A 20594-nucleotide genomic window follows, 5' to 3' on the forward strand; every position below is an offset into this window, starting at 1 on the left:
AACCACCGCAATGTTCCTAATAACTGGAATTTTTCGGAGGATTTCCAGAATGATTTCCCCACTTCCCATGGCAAGTACTTCTTCCGATACGACTTTGGAAGCCAACCAGAACCACAGCATTTGAGGTAGCAGAAACAATCCAATAACTTTTGCCAAAATGTATCGAAAAACCATTAAAATTGACCATAGGAAGCTAGAAAGTCGAGAGCAAATAATCTTAACGTTTGCACAAATATAAAGTTTGACAAAGGTTGTCAAAACTGAGAAAAATCTTCTTAGAGTTGTTCTGACTTTTCTCCAAGCAGTGACAAACGGGTAGAAGAAAAGTATCCCTAATTTCACCAAGAGAGCTAATGGAGTCAGGATTAAGGTAATAACATCTTGGATAAAAGTTGTACATAGTCCGGGCTGGTTAGCAAGGTGTTGTAGAACAACAATCGACCTCTCAGGAACATAAAGTGCAGTTCTCGATCCACAGGAAACAAACGTTTGAATAAAACCGTTGCGCAGGCAGCTTCGCCATAGTCGTACGACTGGAATACAAGCAGGTGTTGAATCGATGATATAATGAGCTTGTAACGATAAAGGCTCTTGTATAGTTTTATATACCTTGACAAAAACTGTTCTGGCTATTCTAAATAAAACGTAAATAGAAATAAGAATGAGAAATGCACTACCAAATGGAAGGAGCCAAGGAGAGAAGATGATTAGGATGAAGCATGTCGAACTAAACAAGACGGCAATGAGACCACAGAACAGGAAGAGAAGCAGCAACATAACTGGAACCATGCTCAAGACTAGTATGTACCAAGAGACAGCAGCAAGAAGACGGATGGCTTGATCTAAGAATGGGTGGGACTCCATTACACTAAAGATGGATGCTACAATCGTCATGTTGTAGAACCTCTCTGTGACATCCTTCCTAAAGGCGTTGTATCTTGCAATGCTACCTGATTCAAAAGCATTGAATCTTGCAAGAATATGGGAATCCATTGCTAAGCTGATTCCTGAAACAAGCGAATAACATTTGATTTGCGAAATAACCGTTGTGAATCAAAGGAAATATCTCGACGTTGTAAATCTCGCTTCCTGATTGGTTTTCATTAGCAAACAGCACGCGCGCGCGTATTCAAGTTTGTCACTAGAGCTCGCGGCATTACACACGCGCGTACTCAGTATATGCGTCATCAAAATTCGGTGTTTGTTCAACAAGACGTGACGTGTTTAAAAAAATAGAACGCATTTCGTATAAGAAAAAGAACTGACAGATTTCTGAGAAACTCCTAATGAACTGCACAGCTTTTCTGAATCAAAAATAAAATAAAATTAAATTAAAAAATTTCCTGAGTTGGCTTTTAGCTAGTGTTGCAGAACTGATTATGCAGTTTACGAACACAAAGACTTGAAAAAAACAACGGATATTTTTTCGATAATTACCCTCGTCTTATTTTGACATATGTTATGCAAACACCGCAAAGCTATAGTTACCCCGGGTTCCACAAATAGCAATATTAGGGACCTTAAGCTGAAGGACGGCAACGACGACGACGTCGACGGCAAACATAAAATAGCACTAACTGCACTATTCAATAGATACTCGTTGGAATGTACGAAATACTGTGCATCATTGCCGTCTTATGCTGAAAGTAAGACGTGAAATGTCCTAATTTTACGTACTAAAGAGAACGGCTATGCCAAAAGCTTATCTTTGCTGATTTCCTTATAAGTAAAGCGCTCCCAAAAGACGACATTTCACTCTAAAACGGGGGTGCTTATTGAGTAAAATACTAGGTAAACACGAAATAATAAAACAATAGAATGTTGGAGCGCCTCAATTTTGCCCACGTTGTCGCCCACGTTGCCGTCCTGCAGCTTGAGGTCCCTATTACCTGAATTTTGAGTTCCAGGCTCTTTGCAGCTCAGTAATCACGTGCTGATTAATTCACTGAGAGCAAATGAATGAACATCTTGATTCCCATGGGTGAAATATACTGGAGAGCAAACAAAATTTCTACAACCTGTTTCGAGAGATCGTAATAAAACTGCATTTCGTAACACACTGGTTACAGATCGTTTCATTCAGTTCTTTACGAGTAGCTATAAAGAATCTCCAATTTAAAATAAATAAATAAATGTTGCTCACCAGTACAGACACGTGACCGTTAACTGCAAATGTCATCTACAAATTATTTCAAGAGCTGGAGAGAGCTCTTTACCGATGTGTCAGTACCAAAGCATTGTCACAAATTTACAAACTGACAATGTCCTTATAATGCTGACATCACAGTGCCACTTTGAGTAATTATGTGACGTCACAAGTCAACCAAACTACGACCTCATCCATTATCATGCGTACTGATGACATACGGTGCCATTATGCGTAATTATGTGACGTCACAAATCTACAACCAAACTACGACCTCATCGATTATCATGCGTACTGATGACATCACAATGCCATTATGTATTATTATGACGACAGAAATGAAACAAAAGGGCATCATTGATTCTCAAAATGATGACGTCATAGTGATACTAATTCTGACGGTAATTATGACGTCACTAGAAGGAAACAATTAATAACAATAATGATTTTATCAAGAGCAGAGGACGATGAAACCTTGCGCACATCTTCCACTAAACATAATGGCCCTATGTCAGCTCTATGTTTTCATTATTTTCTATATTTTAATTTTATTAATGAACGAAATAAGTTCTTCAACTAGAAAAAGTTCGAAAAGGCCTTTCGTATACTTCATCAGAATTTTAAAAAACCATATGAATATTGGTTTAATTAACGTCATTTCCCGCCTCAAAATACAAAAACACAGATGCCCGAACTAGCAGCTGATTCATTTTTTAGCGCACCATTTTTTACGGATACATTCCAAAGCGCTTAGAAACTTTTATAGGAAATAATGGCGAAAGTGAATATTACTGTTGAGTGTTCGAGTTAATCTAAGTCCAATAAAGAAGAAAGACCACAGAAGCAAGAAACGTTTTTGACCTGATGTACATGTATTTAATGGCTTTTTTGTTTTGTTTTGTATTCGTTCTTGATTCACGTTTTCTGAAGCACTCCATTCCTTCAAGAGTTCAAATAATCATTATTTTAATAAGACTGTCTTTTAGTAAAGGACTTTTAAATTAGAACACGAACACAAGTACAACAACGCAATTTGTCCATTTACACAGATAGGACCGCAGAGTAGGAAACAGTGAGTAGTAGTGATGTGTTTGGGGCTTAATCAATGGCTGAATCAGCGAATACTTTAACAGGAAGTTCAAAGCTTTCCTTTAATGTGCTGTTGACTGCAAGACAATAAAAAAATATACCGAAATATGAGATTCGTGTACAATTGGTACAGGGATAGCCAGACGGGTGAGCTAAATGATGAAAAGAAAAGAAGAGAAGAGTAGAGAAGAGAAGAGAAGAGAAGAGAAGAGAAGAGAAGAGAAGAGAAGAGAAGAGAGAGAAGGAAGAGAAAGAGAAGAGAAGAGAATAGAAGAGAAAGAAGAGAGAGAAGAGAAGAGAAGAGAAGAAGAATAGAAGGAAAGAGAAGCGAAGATATCCTCTCCTCTCCTCTGCCTCTCCTCTACTCTCCTCTCCTCTCCTCCGCTCCTCGCCTCCCGTCCCGCCCTCTCCTCACTCTACGCCTCACCCCCTCTTCCTTCCCCTCATTCCGTCGCCCTCCTCCCCCCCCCGCCCCCACCCACCCCACAGAAATAGCTCCCCTCCAAAAAAAAAAAAAAAAATTTCATAGATTGAAGGACAGGAATACAGTAGACACACAGATAGACCGATGAATGAGAGAAACTACACAGACAGACAGATTAACAGATAGGCAGACAAGAAACTGAATAGAAATTGCAAAATTGTAAAGCTTCTCACATTTTTCAGGTTCAACTTTGTAAGGACTGTATGTACCAATGCTCAAACCAAACTCGTTTTGTGAGTTTTTCTTCCATTCGTCTGCAAGAAGCTTTGATAATCTCTTGAGGGCAAGCTCCAAAGCACCAAAAATAAGCACCGGAAATGACGTCTGGCCTTTTGACTTGAAGGTCCACTAATAAAATGGATTATAAAATGCTTGCAGGGTATTGTTTAGCTCCTTATAATACACTTAACAAAAATACTCCATTCTGTAATATTGTAAAGTGTAATTCTTATAGACATTATTAGCTACCTTATTTGTCTTGACATGTTTTCCCATTTCAGCCCATTATTTCAGACAATTTTTTTTTTTTGCTAAAAGGTTGTGCATTAGAAAACACATGAATATGGATGCAACTCAAACAAAGGATCCTATTCTCAAAACAAAGGCACATGGTTTGAAATGGGAAACAAGTAAAGTATATTGATAATTGTCTTACCACCGTATGCATTGCTATGCGGCCACCCCAGACAAAAATCGAGACATCATTTACACGCGTGTGATTCAAAAGGCGCCAAAACTTGTCGATTGTTTACAAGTATTATTGATCCACACTCACCAAGCATATCCGGGCCGATCCAAACACGTGTAAATGACGTCAACGTGTTTGATTGACGGCAGTCTGTTGCAAAGTGTACGTCGCGATTTTTGTCTGGGGTGGCTGCGTAGCAATGCAAATGGCGGTAAATTGAGTTCATTGGTTTGTCAGATTTCTTATATCCTTGCCCCTCCACACCCTCCCCCAAGTAGAATTGATATTCACTCAGGGGAGAGAGATGGGGGAAAATATTTTTACCACAAGTATCCCAAATGCACAAGTGCAGAGCCTGAAAATATGAGTGTGTACTTTTTTTTACCAGACTGCTCCCATGCAAAAAAACAATATCTGAGTATCTGTGATCCAATTACCTTGTGCACTACATAGAGATTTACAATCAGCTGATCCTTGTCACCATTATTTACCAAGGACCATGAAAAATGTCCCATTTTTCTTCTATCATTGTATGGTGTTGCCTTATTCACGTCTGAGGCAGCTGGAAATGTTTTGTAAATCATTTTTCCAAATCCTGCAACAAGATCCAATATTATGGTGATCACAATTAATACCTGAAGTATCTATTTAATATATCAAGCCGACAATAAAAAAATTATTTTATGTATTTTATACAGTAGATGAATACAAATATAGAATAGATTAAATATATATAATAATAGATTTATAGATTTAGAGGTAGATCTATTATATTTTTTCAGATGGGAGTCACACCGACGATCCACTACTAACAGTAATCAGATACTCTTTAGAATTGTATCCTAACAGACCCTAACATCCATTCTAAAAATTTGCTATTTTGCTGCCATGAAGGGGGGAGGGGAGGGCCGGGGGTTGCACCCTTGGTCCCACCCTGCCTACATCCCTGTGTATAAATCATATTACACCAGAGGAGGCCATTGATTGCCGATCCCATTTCAAGACAATGTATTGATACTTACTCCCTGGTGGTCTGCTATTCATACAGTCACAAAAACACAAGATAACATCACTGGATAGAATATTCTTGCAACCATCTGCACCTACAAAATCCCATTCATAAAAATCACCATTCATTTCATTTTGAATTTTTTTGATTTTAGTTCCAATTTTAACTTCAATCCATCTACTGTGGGGGGCTTCTGTAAAGCTTTACATAAAGGAAAATGACTGCTCAAATGAAAAAAAAAGAAAATGCTACGAAAAGGAAAATAATTCAAACTAATACCCCAGTCTAGTACTTAATGCCAACATGCAGGTATTGGGGTTTATTAACATCAGTCTATGTGTCATGTGTTCTCTTGAATGTATAAAATTTATATTAAGTATATTTAATTTATTTACTCTACCCTGGTCTCAGAGGTTTTCTCTTGTAGGTTTATCTTCTTTTCTTTGCCAGCTGTGAAGCATGAAAGAAAACCTCTAGGAGCAGGGTACCTTTACTCTCACATGTTATTAAATATAGAGAAGCTATAGTAAAGGGAAGGACAAGCATAGTTTGAGATATAATAATTAATTATATGTCCATGTAAGCAGAAAGATTTATTCAGTCTTATACATTTAGTTAGCATTGGTCTAAAGGAGTCAGACCCTTCTTATCACCTACCCACACCACACTCCTAATACCACACATCCCTTACCCTGTAGTGATACTTCATGTGACATAAGCCTATGTTTAGCCTCATGCACATGCATCTCCTTTCTTCTCTGCCATACATTTTAACACAGGAATCCAAATACTCCAGTTTTGAGTTCTCTGTTGCTCAGGGTTAGAATTGATTTTGTGCAGAATAATTATATACAATTCCAGTGAAGGTCCGAGGAACATTGAACTGTTTGAATTGTTGAAGTTGTGCATTCTTTACTTTACTGTTGGTATTTGTGAAGAATTAGACACTGATTCAAGGCCTGAGTAAATGAGTGCGCCATTAAGAAACATAGCAGGAATTTGGAACTTGAAAATGGACCATCTATTACTAATTCTTGGGTTGGAATAAATACAGTATCAAGTATCCTACATGCACAGGAGGCTATAGCATTTGTTACTTATGTGCCATCTGGAGATTGATTAGTTAGTGACACAAAGCAACTTGTGATAAGCTTTTGTGAAAATGGTTTTGCTGGCAAACATAAAGTGTGGCAGCTATACTCGTTGGACCAGCAATGTAATATTACAAAACTTAAATCATCTTATTTCAATATGCTAATCAAATGACTTACTTTGCTCTTCTGCTAAATTTGTTTTTGGAAGATCAATTTTGTCCATAAACTTCTTCATTGGTTCATAAGTTTCTTCGCGATCCCAGAACTGTCTCATTTCATTTTCTCTCTGTTCTGTCAAGTTTGTCTGTCTCTCGTTTCTCTTTTGCTGTTCAATTTTTATGTTTTCCAAACTCCCCCATTTATCAATTGCAACTCTTTTTACCTCACCTGCTTTAAAAACCTTCATGGGAGCTGAAAACAAAATGAAAATGGGATTTAATTCCTCCACTTTTGGATAATAAAGAATAATTATAAAATAGACAAATTTCGAGTTCCAAATTACAGCTGTGTTCTTTGATTACAGCCTCGTATCAGTGTCTAAAAAGTAAGAATGCACAAGTTCAGCCATGTGTAGTAATAAGCTGTTGCCCAGTTACCATGGTTACCTCCTTGAAAGGGTGTTGTCAGGCATGAACTGTTACTGTCCGGTACCAAACTCCAACTTATCATTTACTCTTTTTTAATGCATTATCATAGTGCAAAAGGAGATACATGTATAAGAGCTAGGTTAACCCTAGCCGGCAAATCAATAATATCTCCTACAGTATACACCCCTTGCAGCATGTCGGAATGCAGCTCAATCTGGGGTACCAAACAATAGGTTCCAATTCTAAGGAGATCGTTGGGATTCTTTTGTTTTGTCCTCGAGATGGAGCTGTTTTGACATCACATGCAGGGGGTCTATACCGAAGATCGAATTGGAATTTTAGAAGTTGACTTTTGTGAGGGGAGGGGAAAACCCTTGCGTTTTGGTCTTCAAAATATTTACAAGGACCTAAGCTAGTAAAGTCTAAGAAAACACGAGAGAAACTCTAATCAAACAGCATATTTGAGCGAGAGGGAAGAATTCCCGGGTATTGACTTGATGCGATGTAGATGTAAATAACTATTAATAACATTATATACATTAATCTTTATTCTTCGATTGCACGTTACATCATCGCGGCCATGTTGGTGCCATTTAACAAAAGATTTCTTATTAGCATCCATTGTAACGGCACTACAATGGGCGCCATGCATGCTTTTGTCTTTTAACTCTCTTTGGGAATGCTTGCAGCCCGCCAATAAGTTAGAGACAAATAGTACTGACCATATGCTTTGCTCAATGGATTATCCTTTAGTTCGTGATCTAAATCCTCTAGGTCTGCATCTACTAAGAGATATTTCCTTTTAGCGGAGGCTTTGCTGAGCTCTTGTTCATCTGATTCTACTGTTTCTTGTTTTGAAATGTCCGCCATATTGACCTTCACCACAGGAACCCCAAGCGTAAAGATACACAAATACAGGCATTATTCATCCGTTCATTCATTTAGCTCATTCAGTTATGTTTTCAATTCCCAATACAGACCACAAGTTATTCACTTGAATAAGATTTTTGTTTTAGTTTTATCCATGTGTCTTCTCATTCTCATGCACAACCGTTAAGCAAAGAAATGATACTCTAGACAATGACACGTGGTCTTATAGAAAACATCGTGTCCAAAGAAACAACAAATTCTATTAACCAAGTCATACTGTAGCCTGCGAATACAGAGTGAGTCGGCTCTATTCGCAGGCAAGGCATACTGCTTTTAGAAAATTACTTTTAGATATTTTTGATGATTTGATTTTATTGTGGGGTCCCTGTGTTGAGTGTAGTCTGGAACTAGGTTACGAAGAACGCCTGGCGTTTGTCTTTTCACGTGGAGCAAAACGTTCAAAAAAGAAAAGTTAGTCATTCCTTTGCCTTAATTTGAAGGTTTTTTTAAAGGTTTATCAAATTATTACGAATACAGACAATGGGCAGAAGAAAAAAGGTACGTTTTTGATCATTTAGACGTTTTTGTTCTTAAATATTTGGATACATACGAGCCCTAAATCACTGAGTTATGTCAGTGTTTTAAACCATTACAACTTGCTGTGATTGACTATTCATGAGCAGAAGAAGACAATAAACCCTCAAGAAGAAGAAAGCATCACAGTCCCTCATACCTTTGTAATGCACAGAGGAGCTGTTGGGAAGTCTGTCATGTGTTTGGAACAGGATTTACGACATTTGATGGAGCCTTACACTGCAACACATTTAAAGGTAATGGTATATGATAAATCAAGCTTGCTCAGTTTGTAACTGATCTAGAGCAAGTAAAAGATAAGGGTCCTGATAAGGGCCATGTTTTGTCATAAAAAATGGCATGACAAGCCCAACATTTGTTCCAGTATTTCCAATAATTTGACCTGTAAGACTCGGTTTAGAAACAGATATAAAAAGTGTATGCGCATGTGTTTTGTGAACACATGATGGTTAAATCTTTATTAGCCATGTTGAACGAGCCCAGTATTTTTAGAATAGAAATGTTGGAGTGATGTTGAGCAAATATTCATTCAAAATCAAACTTGACCCAACATTCATCCAACATAAAAAAATCACATCCCAACATTATCGTTGGCATATATCATGACAAATGGTCCGGACATTTGACCAAACAAATGTTGGCTTTTGGTTGGGCAGTTTTTCAGGGCCTTGCTATACTGATATTTAATGGCCAACATTCTTATATTATAACATCCGTACAGGTCTTGACTTAAATGACTTAAATGACTATGAAACTAAAGTTGACTCATCAACCTTTAAATAATTTTATATTTTCCTTAGCTTTCGACCGACACGGTCATCCTCAGAGGGACTAAAATATGTTAGAAAACTCATTAATAATTCATGAAGAAAACACAATAGAAATCATGACCATGAAGGTGATTTTATATCTGATAAAGATTCGTCTTCATTTGCATAAACTTTAACTTGGATTTTCTCTATCAAACTTGGTTCATTTCGTAAAAAAATCGGTACACAATGAGAACAAACATCATAAGTTTTCTAAGCCGTTCAATAATCTCGCAGATCGTGTTTTATCGGGTCTAAAACCACTCGGCTGCGCCTCGTGTTTTATACCCGATAAAACACCCTCGTGTTTTATACCCGATAAAACACTCCTGCTCGTTTATTAAACATTACTTACAATATTAATAAAAACTATGCGATATTGTAACGTATTTTAGTTCCTCTGAGAATGACTGTGTCGGTCGAAAGCTAAGGAAAATATAAAATTATAAAATATAAAACTAAAATAGGCTACAATATTAATAAAAACTACGCGATATTGTAACGTATTTTAGTTCCTCTGAGGATGACTGTGTCGGTCGAAAGCTAAGGAAAATATAAAATTATCTAAAGGTTGATGAGTCAACTTTAGTTTCATAATATGAATCCAACCTACAAAAACCTTTACGACTGACTTAAATTTCATTTAAGAAGGGTAAACATTAATGTCTTATTATCATTGCAGGTTCGGAAAAACAATGTCCTGAAGGATTTTGTGAATGTTGCTGGACCACTTGGTGTCAGTCATTTCATGATTCTGTCCAAGACTGAGATTGGTACTTACCTGGTACGTACATACATATAAAGGTTATTTACCAGGAAGACGTCTGGTATGTACGGTATATTTATGAAAGGTTATTTACAACACCAGCAAGAAGGTCTGGTTAGGGAAAGACTGTGCACAAGAGTATTAGGCTGAGGTCCATTTTCAATGCCAAGGGCACAGTTTAATTTCCCCTGTACATACCAACTTTGTACTTACAGGTATACAGTACATGTACAGTCATAATAACGATAATAAATTTTCCCATTTAAAGTACTTTTCATTTTCTTTTGAAATTTTTGTTGTTGCTTAGCAACAATCAGAGGATGCCAGACCACACTGACGTCAGAGAAAGAATATCAATGATTATGTATACTGTATTTAAAAAATGTAATATCAGGGTTTGATTTATGAGTTCTGCATTTTACTGATCCATTACCTTCACTTGTTTGACTTCAAAATAACAAATTTAAAAGTAAGGACATTTGCTTCCCATCTCAATTCTTCATAAAGATGATTTTCCCAGTAAATAATTGCCTTTTAGCCTTGTATTCCTTTAAATAGCTAAATGGTTTTCTTTTATGCATTTTCTTAGAGGTTCGTTCGTATTCCTAGAGGACCAACCTTGACTTTCAAGATCCATGAGGTACCTTTATTATTTTTTTGTTAAAATTTATGTATGATCAAACAACTGACAAGTATACAGTATTACAGTATTTAGTATATATGAACTGTGTGGTAACCGGTCTTTTCGAACCAAAGTCTTTTCAATCCAGGTCTTTTCGAACCAGGTCCAGGTCTTTTCGAACCACCTATATACACTTTCGATCCACCTATATAACTAAAGCATATAACACGTCCTATATGCTGTGTACATAGTTGATTTAAAAGAGTATAGTTTAAAAAGTTGTCTTGAGCACTGAATAAAAGATTATGATCAAAAAAGAAATCAAAACTATGCGCGTTGTACTATGAATTTGGCTGGGCATGATGACACATCGATGTCACGGACTTTTTCAAACAAACGCCTTTAACCTGTCTTGAATAGTAGAAAATCGTTTTAAATTCTTGTTTATGGTATCTAATTACTGTGTATAAACATAAAGTGGAAATATCAGTGGCTAAGTTTAGCGTATGAAATGCTAACTGTTTTTGTAATCGATCAAATCGTTTTGGATTGAAATAATTTAGACACTGCGAAATAATGCATTCAAAACGCCATTCAGTTCTGATTGATTAAGCTTATTTATGTGTTTCACATACTTGAATATTAAAGCTTTTTTCTAAAGTTAATCAACATCTAAATCAAAATGAAAACTGTTGACTTCTGAAACTATTTACTAGTTTTTGCAGAAAGATTTGGGCTAACAAGCAAATATTTCTTACATAAATCGGATAGTTTGCCGGTTTCATTGACAAGTTTCATATGTAACACGTCACACAACATCTATTCGTTCGCGTCTTTTACAGACTTTTTTTAACTCATTCGCGATGTTCGCTCCCCTACTTTATTTGTTTGAAAGGTATTTCAAAGCATCTTGAATATAAAAAAGATTTTGAAGAAGATTCAAAAAATCAATAAATAACTCGTTACCAAATAGAAGATTTACCGGTTTCATTGACGAGTCAGTAACAACACACACGCTAATTGTCATACACGCTTCTCACACAACAATAATCATTCGCTTCTAAAGTTTTGGGGTTTCTTCATCCTTCACTTTCACGTAAATGAAGGAGAAAACATCTTTTCTTGGCTAAAGACTTTACGTTGGAAGTGACTATGGGGGCTAACTTATTGACTTCGTAAGCGATACTAACACATATCACACACGATCACACACGATACTTGGTTCACTCAGTTGGATTAATTCACTTCTTCTGTGATATTTCTGTAATATTTCTGAAAGAAAACACTAAACATCTATAAAATATTTCACAACTATATTGGATCGAATGTGTATGTATGTGGATCGAAAGTGTATATAGGTGGTTCAAAAAAAACCTGGACCTGGTTCGAAAAGACCTGGATCGAAAAGACTTTGGTTCGAAAAGACCGGTATTCAACTGTGTTTGTATAATGATTGCATACAATTATTTTGTAATACGCTGTATACTGTGACAAGGGCTTATTAATATACATGAAAGCATTACTAATATCCAATAGTTAAGTATCATAAATTTGATGGTGTTTATTCTTTTGTCACCTTATATTATTTATAATATCAGTTCACTTACAGAACAAAGTGTAAACAAATTTGATCATTACTCAGATTTTGAATTTTTATTTGAAAGTATTCTTTGGCTAAAGATGTCATATCATTACTGAAAAGACCCAAGACTTTTGGCAGTCAGTACAAAAAGCCTCCTTTGGTAAGTCACTATAATAGTATTAACAACTCTTGGACTCGCGCTGGTGTGGGCTTGGCTTGTGGGCGGGGGGATCTGGCGTGATTGAAAGTCACGGATCACACCGGTTCGCTTGGTTCGCGGGTTGGGCCTCACATTAGGGTGGGTGTCGCATTTGGTCTATGGTTGTATTTGATGTAAATCTGATTCAGTGTATGTATGATTTGAGATGAGATTTTTAAAAAAAAAAGAAAAAGAAAAGTATTAACAACTCAGTACTGAAACAATTCTGCAATTAACTAGGCAATTTGAAGTTTCTGTGGTATTGGGACACAATATAGTACCACATCATTCAATATAATTAGTTACATGTTGTGGGAAGGACATGTGTGAGTTAGTGTTTGTAGTGTTATGTACTGTATACACGACCTGTGTACTTGCTGTGCTTACATGCTTAATGTACAAATTTTAAAGTATTTGGCATAGCAATGACACATCCTACTGCAGTTTTATTATGTTCACTGGTACACTGTAGTTCTCCTGTCGAGATATTGATAAGAGCTACAATGTACATGCAGCTGTAAGTTCACATGTAGTGTACATGTAGAATGGTTAAGCAGCAAACCAACCCTTTTATTTATACCCACACTTGGAAATCGTACAAAAATATTTTACTACTAAGTATTTATAATTCCTTTATGTCATTTGTTCCCTTACAGCTTGTACTTAATGGCTTCAATACAGATACTCTACCAATGAAGCTCATGACCACAATGTTTCAGAATCTTTTTCCATCTATCAATATTCAGAAGGTTTGTAAACATGTTGCACCTAAATTTTATTCAGTGAATGCATTGCTTCATAAAATCATGATACATAAATATATTGTCACCCTGTTAGTTCAGTTGGTAAGATTTGTCTGTCTGTTGTAAGGAAGGCTGTGGTTCAGGCCTCACCTGACCAACAATCAGGGTTCTAAAATAACTGAAAATAAGGTGCTGCCTTTGTAATAAAATCTTCAAATGGTTAGACCTTCACACGTGGAGCTTGGATTAACCATGTTAATGGTGGTCACATCCCCATCAACTACAACTGTAGAGACATTAAGAGGACTACAAATTTATCAGTTGAAGTACTGTCAAGTGCCATCTTTTATATAAACAAAGTAAAAGGTTAAGTTAATAATTCAATTTATTTAGTTCACATCATATTTCAAATCCTTAAACACTTTAGGTTCGCCTTGGTGACATAAGAAGATGCGTTCTTTTAAACTATAACAAAGAGACAAAACTTATCGACTTCAGACATTAGTAAGTATGATGAAGAGTGATGCATTCTTTGGTCTCACAGTATTGCATATTCATGGAAGTTTTTAGAAGCTCGGTTAGGAGAATGTTTTCAGCACATTGCAGGCATGCATTGCACAGAATGTAAAAAATATGTTGTAGTAATATCTGACTGTCTTCCCATTTCACGTCCCTTCCCTTGATTGGATATCTTTTGGTAACCATTAATATATTAATTATTAGCTCTACTGTAGATACATTAAACATCCGTTATTACTTGATTGAATAATTCCAATACTCAAAGGAATGAGACATAATTTTATATGTTGGTTTGTGGGAGTTCTTTAGTTGCAAGCTGGCTGCTTGCATGATTGGCAATAGCATGACCAAAAGGCACAGTCGTCGGCATGCATCTAAACGTAAATAATTGACTAAAAGGTGTTTTAAATGGTTTTGTCGACAAGTGAACACTAAATATCTCAACAACAACATATTCGTTATTGACAAGAATAATGATAAGAAAAAAAGTTAGTCTACGCTATTCTTGCATCTTGGAATGACCTACTGTGGTCGTACTTGTATCTCCTATCACTTATTGCCTTCATCACTTGATATGTATTACCTATCACTGTTCGCCCCTTCAACCTTTAAAAAGTTGTAGGAATTAACATTACAGATTTTTACAGTATGATACAGTATACTATGTTAAAATCACTTGGTTATTTTTTTTTTAATCAGTAACATACGAGTTGTACCTGTTGGAATGAGCCGAGGGGTAAAAAAACTCATTCAGACGAAAATTCCCAATTTGTCTAAACTAGATGATATTAGTGATTATGTACTGGGGTGAGTATAATTATCATAGCTTATTGTACTGAGATACAGTACATGTATATCTGAGGGAAAGAGTTTTGTTTTCCTCACAGTCTTTGGTTTGATAACTTTGATTTCTGGATTCAGCATCTAATGTTATACCCACCTTGATTCAAAAGTTTTTTTCCAGTTTTTTTTTCAAGTTTCATTCCTTCCTCCACAAAACCTGGTATAAAATATTAAATTCCATCCTACAGCATCCATGCATACATGTTCTGACGTTTATCAGCTTGAGGTTGTTTCAGGGTCAGCCATGCCCTGGCTGTTGTGTACTAGACAGTTTTACTTGATTTTTTCTATCATTCTGTCATGTAATTAACTTTTTTTGTCAATACCTTTTCAGAGGTGGTTGTGGATATGGTTCAGAGAGTGAAGGAGAGGATCCAATGGAAAGTAATGTTACTCTACCTCAAAGTGTACCAGGAAGAGGAAACATTAAATCCCAAAAAAGTGCCATAAGATTGACCGAAGTAAGTGAAAAATGAAATGAAATAACAAAAAACCTTAATTTATTGAACTGTTCATTTTCATCGAGGGTAGCGAGATTGCTTTGAAACCAGTACATTAAGATACTGTATCTGACCCTCCCTCTCTGTTATTGGATTAAAAAATATTGCCCCTCCCTTGCTTTCCATTCTAACTTTTATTATAAAATTGCTATGCTACAAAATGTACTTGGAATTTATTTTGTGTACCCTCTCTCCTCTTGAGCTTGATTTTTTATTGACTGCCTCAAATCCCACCGCCCCCCCCCCCCCCCCTCCCACAATCCCCAGTAAAAAAATGAATGGTCCCAAGAGAAGGTCACACGTGACAGTCATATGGGAACTGATAAACATATGCTCCTCTACAGGGTTTAAAGTCCTCTAAAAAAAGGGTACAGCCATTTTTAGAGCAAAGACAGTACCTGTGAAATATATTCACGGACAAACTTTCATTTTTTTAAACACTTCAAGTGCTGGTTGGGCCATGGGGCTAGAACCTGGAACTCCTTATCAACTTAGCCAATAGGCTGTTTGTATGATGGCCTCATCTTTATACTCTACCACTACCAAAAGACCTAGCAAATTTTCTTTCTTATTCAAATTGTGTTATTCCTCATGAGAATAGTAAGACAATGAGTGCTAATTAACTGAACAAAAGAAAGTGTGCAAGGGATTCTGGTAGTGGTAGTAAATGATGCTATTAATAATGCAGCTGACCTATTGGTTGATGGTTGAATGAATGAAAAAAATTAAAAAGAATTACAGTTCACATATGTCCAGGAAATAGCCAACTTTCAATATTTCTGGCTGAGTGATTAAACACAAAGCAATGTGAGTTGAGGCTCCATTGATACAAAAGATTAATTATGATTACATTATTGTTTCCCTGAAGCTTTGACTTTGATTTTCTTGTGCTTGACCATTCAACCAGAATATTAAAAGTTGGATATTCCTGGTTTAGGCTGTCTTGTATAGATACATGATTGTAATTTTTTTATTAAGGTTAATCTGTGTTTGTTATCATGCATAGTTGGGTCCTCGTATGGTTATTCAGTTGGTAAAGATTGAAGATGGACTCTGCAATGGTGAAGTTCTACACCATGAGTTTAGTAAGTCTTGTAACAATAACTAAGCCCTATACTTAACCTTGGGCATAATGTTTTCTTATTTCAGACTTTAGTTTCATTCTCTTGAGAATAAGATCCTTTATTTGAGTTACATTGCATGTAACATTACATGAGCGGTCATTTTTTGTTGGGTTCATCAAGCCACTATATAGGTAATAAGTGTGAATTGAATGACCGCTCACCAACAGGATTGGCTTCATAGCTCAGTTGGTAAAGCATGATGCACTGGCATCGCGGAGGTCATGGGTTTGATTCCCGTTGAAGCCTGAAATCATTTTTTCAGGTCTTTCTTTGCAGCGTTCGCTTAGATTGCCTATTCACTGTGATGATCAACACTCTAACAAACTACTAAGTTCTTACATGCTGTTTTTACTGTAATTGCATATGTGTCTCAAAGCCAGAGAAATCAGTAAACCAACATCATCTCTCATATATTTACTTAATCCTGTATAATTGTTATCTTTTATTTAATAATTTGTAGTTTCTAAAAGTGAAGCTGAAAAAAGAGCTTTGGAAGAAAAGAGAGAAAAGAAAAGGTAGGAGATTTAATGTTTCTTTTTTGTACATAATTTTTTTTACTTAGTAGTACAGTATTTGTTATTTTCCTCTAGAAAATTAAAAGAAATGAGAAAGAAAACACAAGAAGAAAATGTGAAAAGAAAGGAAAAAGAAAAGGAGTTGAACAAGTAAGTACAACATACAGTGTACGTCAGCCAATTGTGCAAGGAGTGATAAATTGTTTACTCTCATGAACCAGAGGCTCATGACTGAAATACCTCAACCAAAAATTTGATTGAATATTACGTCTTTCAAGTCCAAATTGCTGCTGTGCTTCTTGATTACAGACTCATTTACTCAGGCTTATCCTTGTATCACTGTCAAATATTTAAAAAATACCTGGAAGCTTTGAAATTCAACAGGTCCTCACTGGAACACATGAATATTCTACACAAAGTCGAGGCTAACCCTGAGCAACAGACTTTAAAAATAAAAACTTGAGTTTTTCTGAGTTGATTTTTTGATGCTTGAAAACCAGAGGGCTATGAGAAAAAACCTTGAAAAAACCCATGTCATTGTGGCCATGTTGGAGCCATTTGACAAAATATTTCTTTCCAGGGGCAGGGTGTGAAAAAAATCTCTGTGGGGGTATGAATAATTTCTGGAACAACACAGTCATACTCAAGAACACAGTTGTGAGATGCATTGCATAGCAGCGCTCACCATCCTTACTTACTGTACCTTCTTACACATGAACACTGAAGTTGCTGTTGATGTGATAATGTGAAAGTCTATTTGGGTATATTAGATTTTTACTAAAATATGTTATGATTGATATCACAGAGAGCGCAGCATAGCAGGACAAAAACGAAAACAAGCTTCAAAAGAAGGTTAATGAATCAGTTTTAGTATATTTATGAGAATGATAAGAATTTTCCCATTAACCCATCATTTCCTCTGATCTTCCGGTTTTCCTATCCTTAGTAAAAAACATTTAGTTTTTTTTAAAATTTAATTGGTGCACATCGTATATTGACTCTTTTTGGATAATATTTCTTTACCCTCTTTAAAATTGTGACTTTGTTTCTCACATTTCTGTTCAGTGGTCTACACTGTAAATTTAAATAATGAAAAAACACAATGATGCATTGTATGATTACCTTCATGTGCAAATTGCCCATTTCATACCTCATGACCTTCCCCTGAGAATTGTTCTTTTATGATGAAAATGTTAAAATATTTACACATGAAAGAATCAACTCCCAAGAGTGGCATCACATGGTCTGAAATGTGCACGACAAACAACAAAGCTAAAAAGATCTATTCATTTGGGCAACCACGAAAATTAATAGCTCCAAGTCAAAGTTGGACTTGATGTGTTCACACACATCATGGATTTGGAGCTATTAATAATTGTGATACAAGCAAATTCAGAAAAACTATATTAATGAATTTAATGTTGCTGTCCTCACAGGTGCAACAGATCCCACACTGAGTGATGATGAAGATGCCAATAAAAGTGATGATGACAGCAATGAAGAAGATGACGATACTTACTGGTATCGATATGAAGTTGGAAAAGACCCGGATCCAGGTCAGAAAATTTATAATAACTGACTACTTTAGATTTAAAGCCTTGAGTACTGTATGAGCCATTCTGATGTAGAGGAAAGAACTGGATTGAGTTGACATTGCAGTGCATTGTGGGATTGTTAAGGGGACATATTTCCCTGATGGTAACATTTTGCCCTCAAAAACATTCAATTATAATGCACTGTAATGCCAACCCTACCCAGTTTTTTCTTAACCTTCAAACGGCTAACTTTGCGCCAGCAGACCTAAACCAACAAACATTTGACCCCTGTAACTTGAATAGGCCATTTGCATGATGATCTCATTTTACCAAAACCACCAAAATGCTTGGAGAATTTTCTTTTTTTCAAATTTGTGTTCCCTTGAGAAGGTAAGACAATTGCTGCTCTTAACTGAACAAAAGAAAGTGTTCAAGGGAATCTGGTAGTGCTAGTAAATGACGTCATCATGCAAAAGTCCTATAAGAATTTTGAAGATTTGATTTTACAAAGGGAGGAAAAAACGCCCCTTCGACATGAGTTTGCAGGTCTGAGGATTGCACCAACGACCCCAGCAGCAGCGCACACCACGCATCTGCTTTATTTATTTTCATATCCAAATATGCCTTGTATGGGCTCCCTGTGGCCAGGCCTGATTTTAATTTAACGCTTGTCATTTTCTCCAGATCTCATCCTGACCAATAAGAGCAAAGTATCGAAAACATCAACCAAACGAAAAATGAAAAGAAAATCCGACGACAAAAGTGAGGCTGTCACGAAAAAGAAGCCCAGGAAAGATAAGAACGCTAATGAAATTGAAAGAAAAGAAAAGAAAATAAGAAAAACGGGAAAAGCAAATTTTATGAGTAAGAAACCCCTTAAGACTTCTGTAAAGGGTAAGTTCAAAAGGAAGAGAAGATAACTCGATGTGAATTATTTAAGAAAGTTCATCAACAACGAAAGTAAACAAGCCATACTTTCCGTTAACATGGTTGAGTTTAGAACTTATTTAAGCCAATTTCGTATTTTTTCCTCAATAGTTTAAAGGGGCACTTGGATGAAAATGGATAAAAATTGGAAATGACTTTAAACTTACTTAAACCTATCTATATGGCCCCAATAGTAGCCAAGCAACATATTTTCTTAACAGTAAAATGTAGCGGATAAAAATTATCAGTTTTATTCAGCATCTAAATTTGGAGTAAATAACGTCATTTACTCAACCCTATTGTTCTTTCTGCTTTTGGACCAAAATATCTCAATAGCAAGTGGCTCCCAGGCTAAAATGTTCACTAATCTGGTTTACATTATCATAATTGAGTCATATTATACTCATATACTTCAATTATTCGGACTTTCAAAAATTGGGGCGTTTTCATCCAAGTGCCCCTTTAAATAATTCTTATTACACACGGGTATTTCACTATAATCGACATTTATCTTTCATATGCCTATCATAGGAGTTTTTAAAAACGCAATAATATATTAGTGTTATCATTACTCTTCCATTTTAGTCTAAATAAACCAACATCTTACCTTTGTCACGGGCCGAAATCAATCACTCTACTCGTTTTGAATCCTTGTATTTACTTTTTGTGTTTTCCTGAATAAATACTGCAGTTTTCATATCATTGTCAGTAGTGCATTCGTAATATCTCAATCTCCAGTCATAATAAAATTTGTCAAGTGAAATCAATACATTTAATGAAACTATTTGACACGGGCAGTCCTTGCCTACCCTCCCTACCCTACACACCCAAAAATTAGACAAAATTAAAAAATAATTCTTGCAAAAAGTGTGTGTGTGGGGAGGGGGGGGGTGCAAAGACCCCCGTCTCCGCCGTCCCTGTTTCTCTGGGTGTTCTTCTGATGGGACTCGTCGTACAACCGCTGCTTGTTGCTTTTGGAGTCTTCACCATAAGGAATTGTTGGCGTCTATGTGAGCTTACCATTGCCTTCGCAATATCTTCAATAACAATATTTACTTTCTTGTGGATGGACAGCTGTTACCATGATGATTATCAGCCTGGAAAGATGTTCTTTTACATAGAACATCCTCTGTTCTATCAGACTTCAGTCGCCCCCAAGAAACTGATGATAGCATCGGCAGCTTGCTTGGTTCTGGTTGGGATAGCATTCTTACCGAATAGATTCCTGACAAACGACACCTTCTAAATGTTAGAAAACTTCCTGGGATTCTAACCTTTGGTCCTAGCTTCGTCATCATTTTATTTTGCGTCACTCAAATACACCTCACGGCCCGTCGACAGTTGAGAGC

At 36.2% G+C, this 20594-nt stretch overlaps 2 protein-coding genes across 2 annotated transcripts; one reads left to right on the top strand and one right to left on the bottom strand.

The window, feature by feature from the left end:
- Positions 1–2997: 2997 nt before the first annotated feature.
- Positions 2998–7998, bottom strand: LOC116303521 (uncharacterized). Its single transcript, XM_031713077.2, has 6 exons — positions 7820–7998; positions 6688–6921; positions 5430–5510; positions 4845–5002; positions 3893–4067; positions 2998–3312 (listed from the first exon to the last, which is right to left on the bottom strand). The coding sequence occupies exons 1-6, from the start codon at positions 7965–7967 to the stop codon at positions 3245–3247; spliced, it is 864 nt and encodes a 287-aa protein (XP_031568937.1). The 5' UTR covers positions 7968–7998; the 3' UTR covers positions 2998–3244.
- Positions 7999–8405: 407 nt separating this feature from the next.
- LOC116303520 (uncharacterized) lies at positions 8406–19949 on the top strand. Its single transcript, XM_031713076.2, has 15 exons — positions 8406–8525; positions 8651–8797; positions 10053–10154; positions 10726–10776; positions 12423–12500; positions 13196–13288; positions 13710–13786; positions 14501–14608; positions 14979–15105; positions 16151–16229; positions 16729–16783; positions 16859–16933; positions 17589–17635; positions 18220–18339; positions 19003–19949. The coding sequence occupies exons 1-15, from the start codon at positions 8508–8510 to the stop codon at positions 19236–19238; spliced, it is 1413 nt and encodes a 470-aa protein (XP_031568936.1). The 5' UTR covers positions 8406–8507; the 3' UTR covers positions 19239–19949.
- The last annotated feature ends 645 nt before the right edge of the window (positions 19950–20594 follow it).

Source organism: Actinia tenebrosa, unplaced genomic scaffold (genome assembly GCF_029948245.1).
Source record: "Actinia tenebrosa isolate PJP-AT-01 unplaced genomic scaffold, QUT_ActTen_1.0 PGA_scaffold9__36_contigs__length_13948895, whole genome shotgun sequence".
Taxonomy (NCBI): domain Eukaryota; kingdom Metazoa; phylum Cnidaria; class Anthozoa; order Actiniaria; family Actiniidae; genus Actinia; species Actinia tenebrosa.

Bases quoted from the DNA above. Each gene is read 5' to 3' on its own strand.
- LOC116303521 (XM_031713077.2), bottom strand. From the start codon at position 7,967: ATGGCGGACATTTCAAAACAAGAAACAGTAGAATCAGATGAACAAGAG. The intron at 5,511-6,687 runs GTAAGTCATTTG...GGGATTTTGTAG, and splicing joins AAATTTAGCAGAAGAGCAAA to GTGCAGATGGTTGCAAGAAT. The intron at 3,313-3,892 runs GTGAGAAGCTTT...ATTGTCTTGCAG, and splicing joins CAAAGTTGAACCTGAAAAAT to TCAACAGCACATTAAAGGAA.
- LOC116303520 (XM_031713076.2), top strand. The intron at 15,106-16,150 runs GTAAGTGAAAAA...TATCATGCATAG, and splicing joins GTGCCATAAGATTGACCGAA to TTGGGTCCTCGTATGGTTAT. The intron at 16,784-16,858 runs GTAGGAGATTTA...ATTTTCCTCTAG, and splicing joins GAAAAGAGAGAAAAGAAAAG to AAAATTAAAAGAAATGAGAA.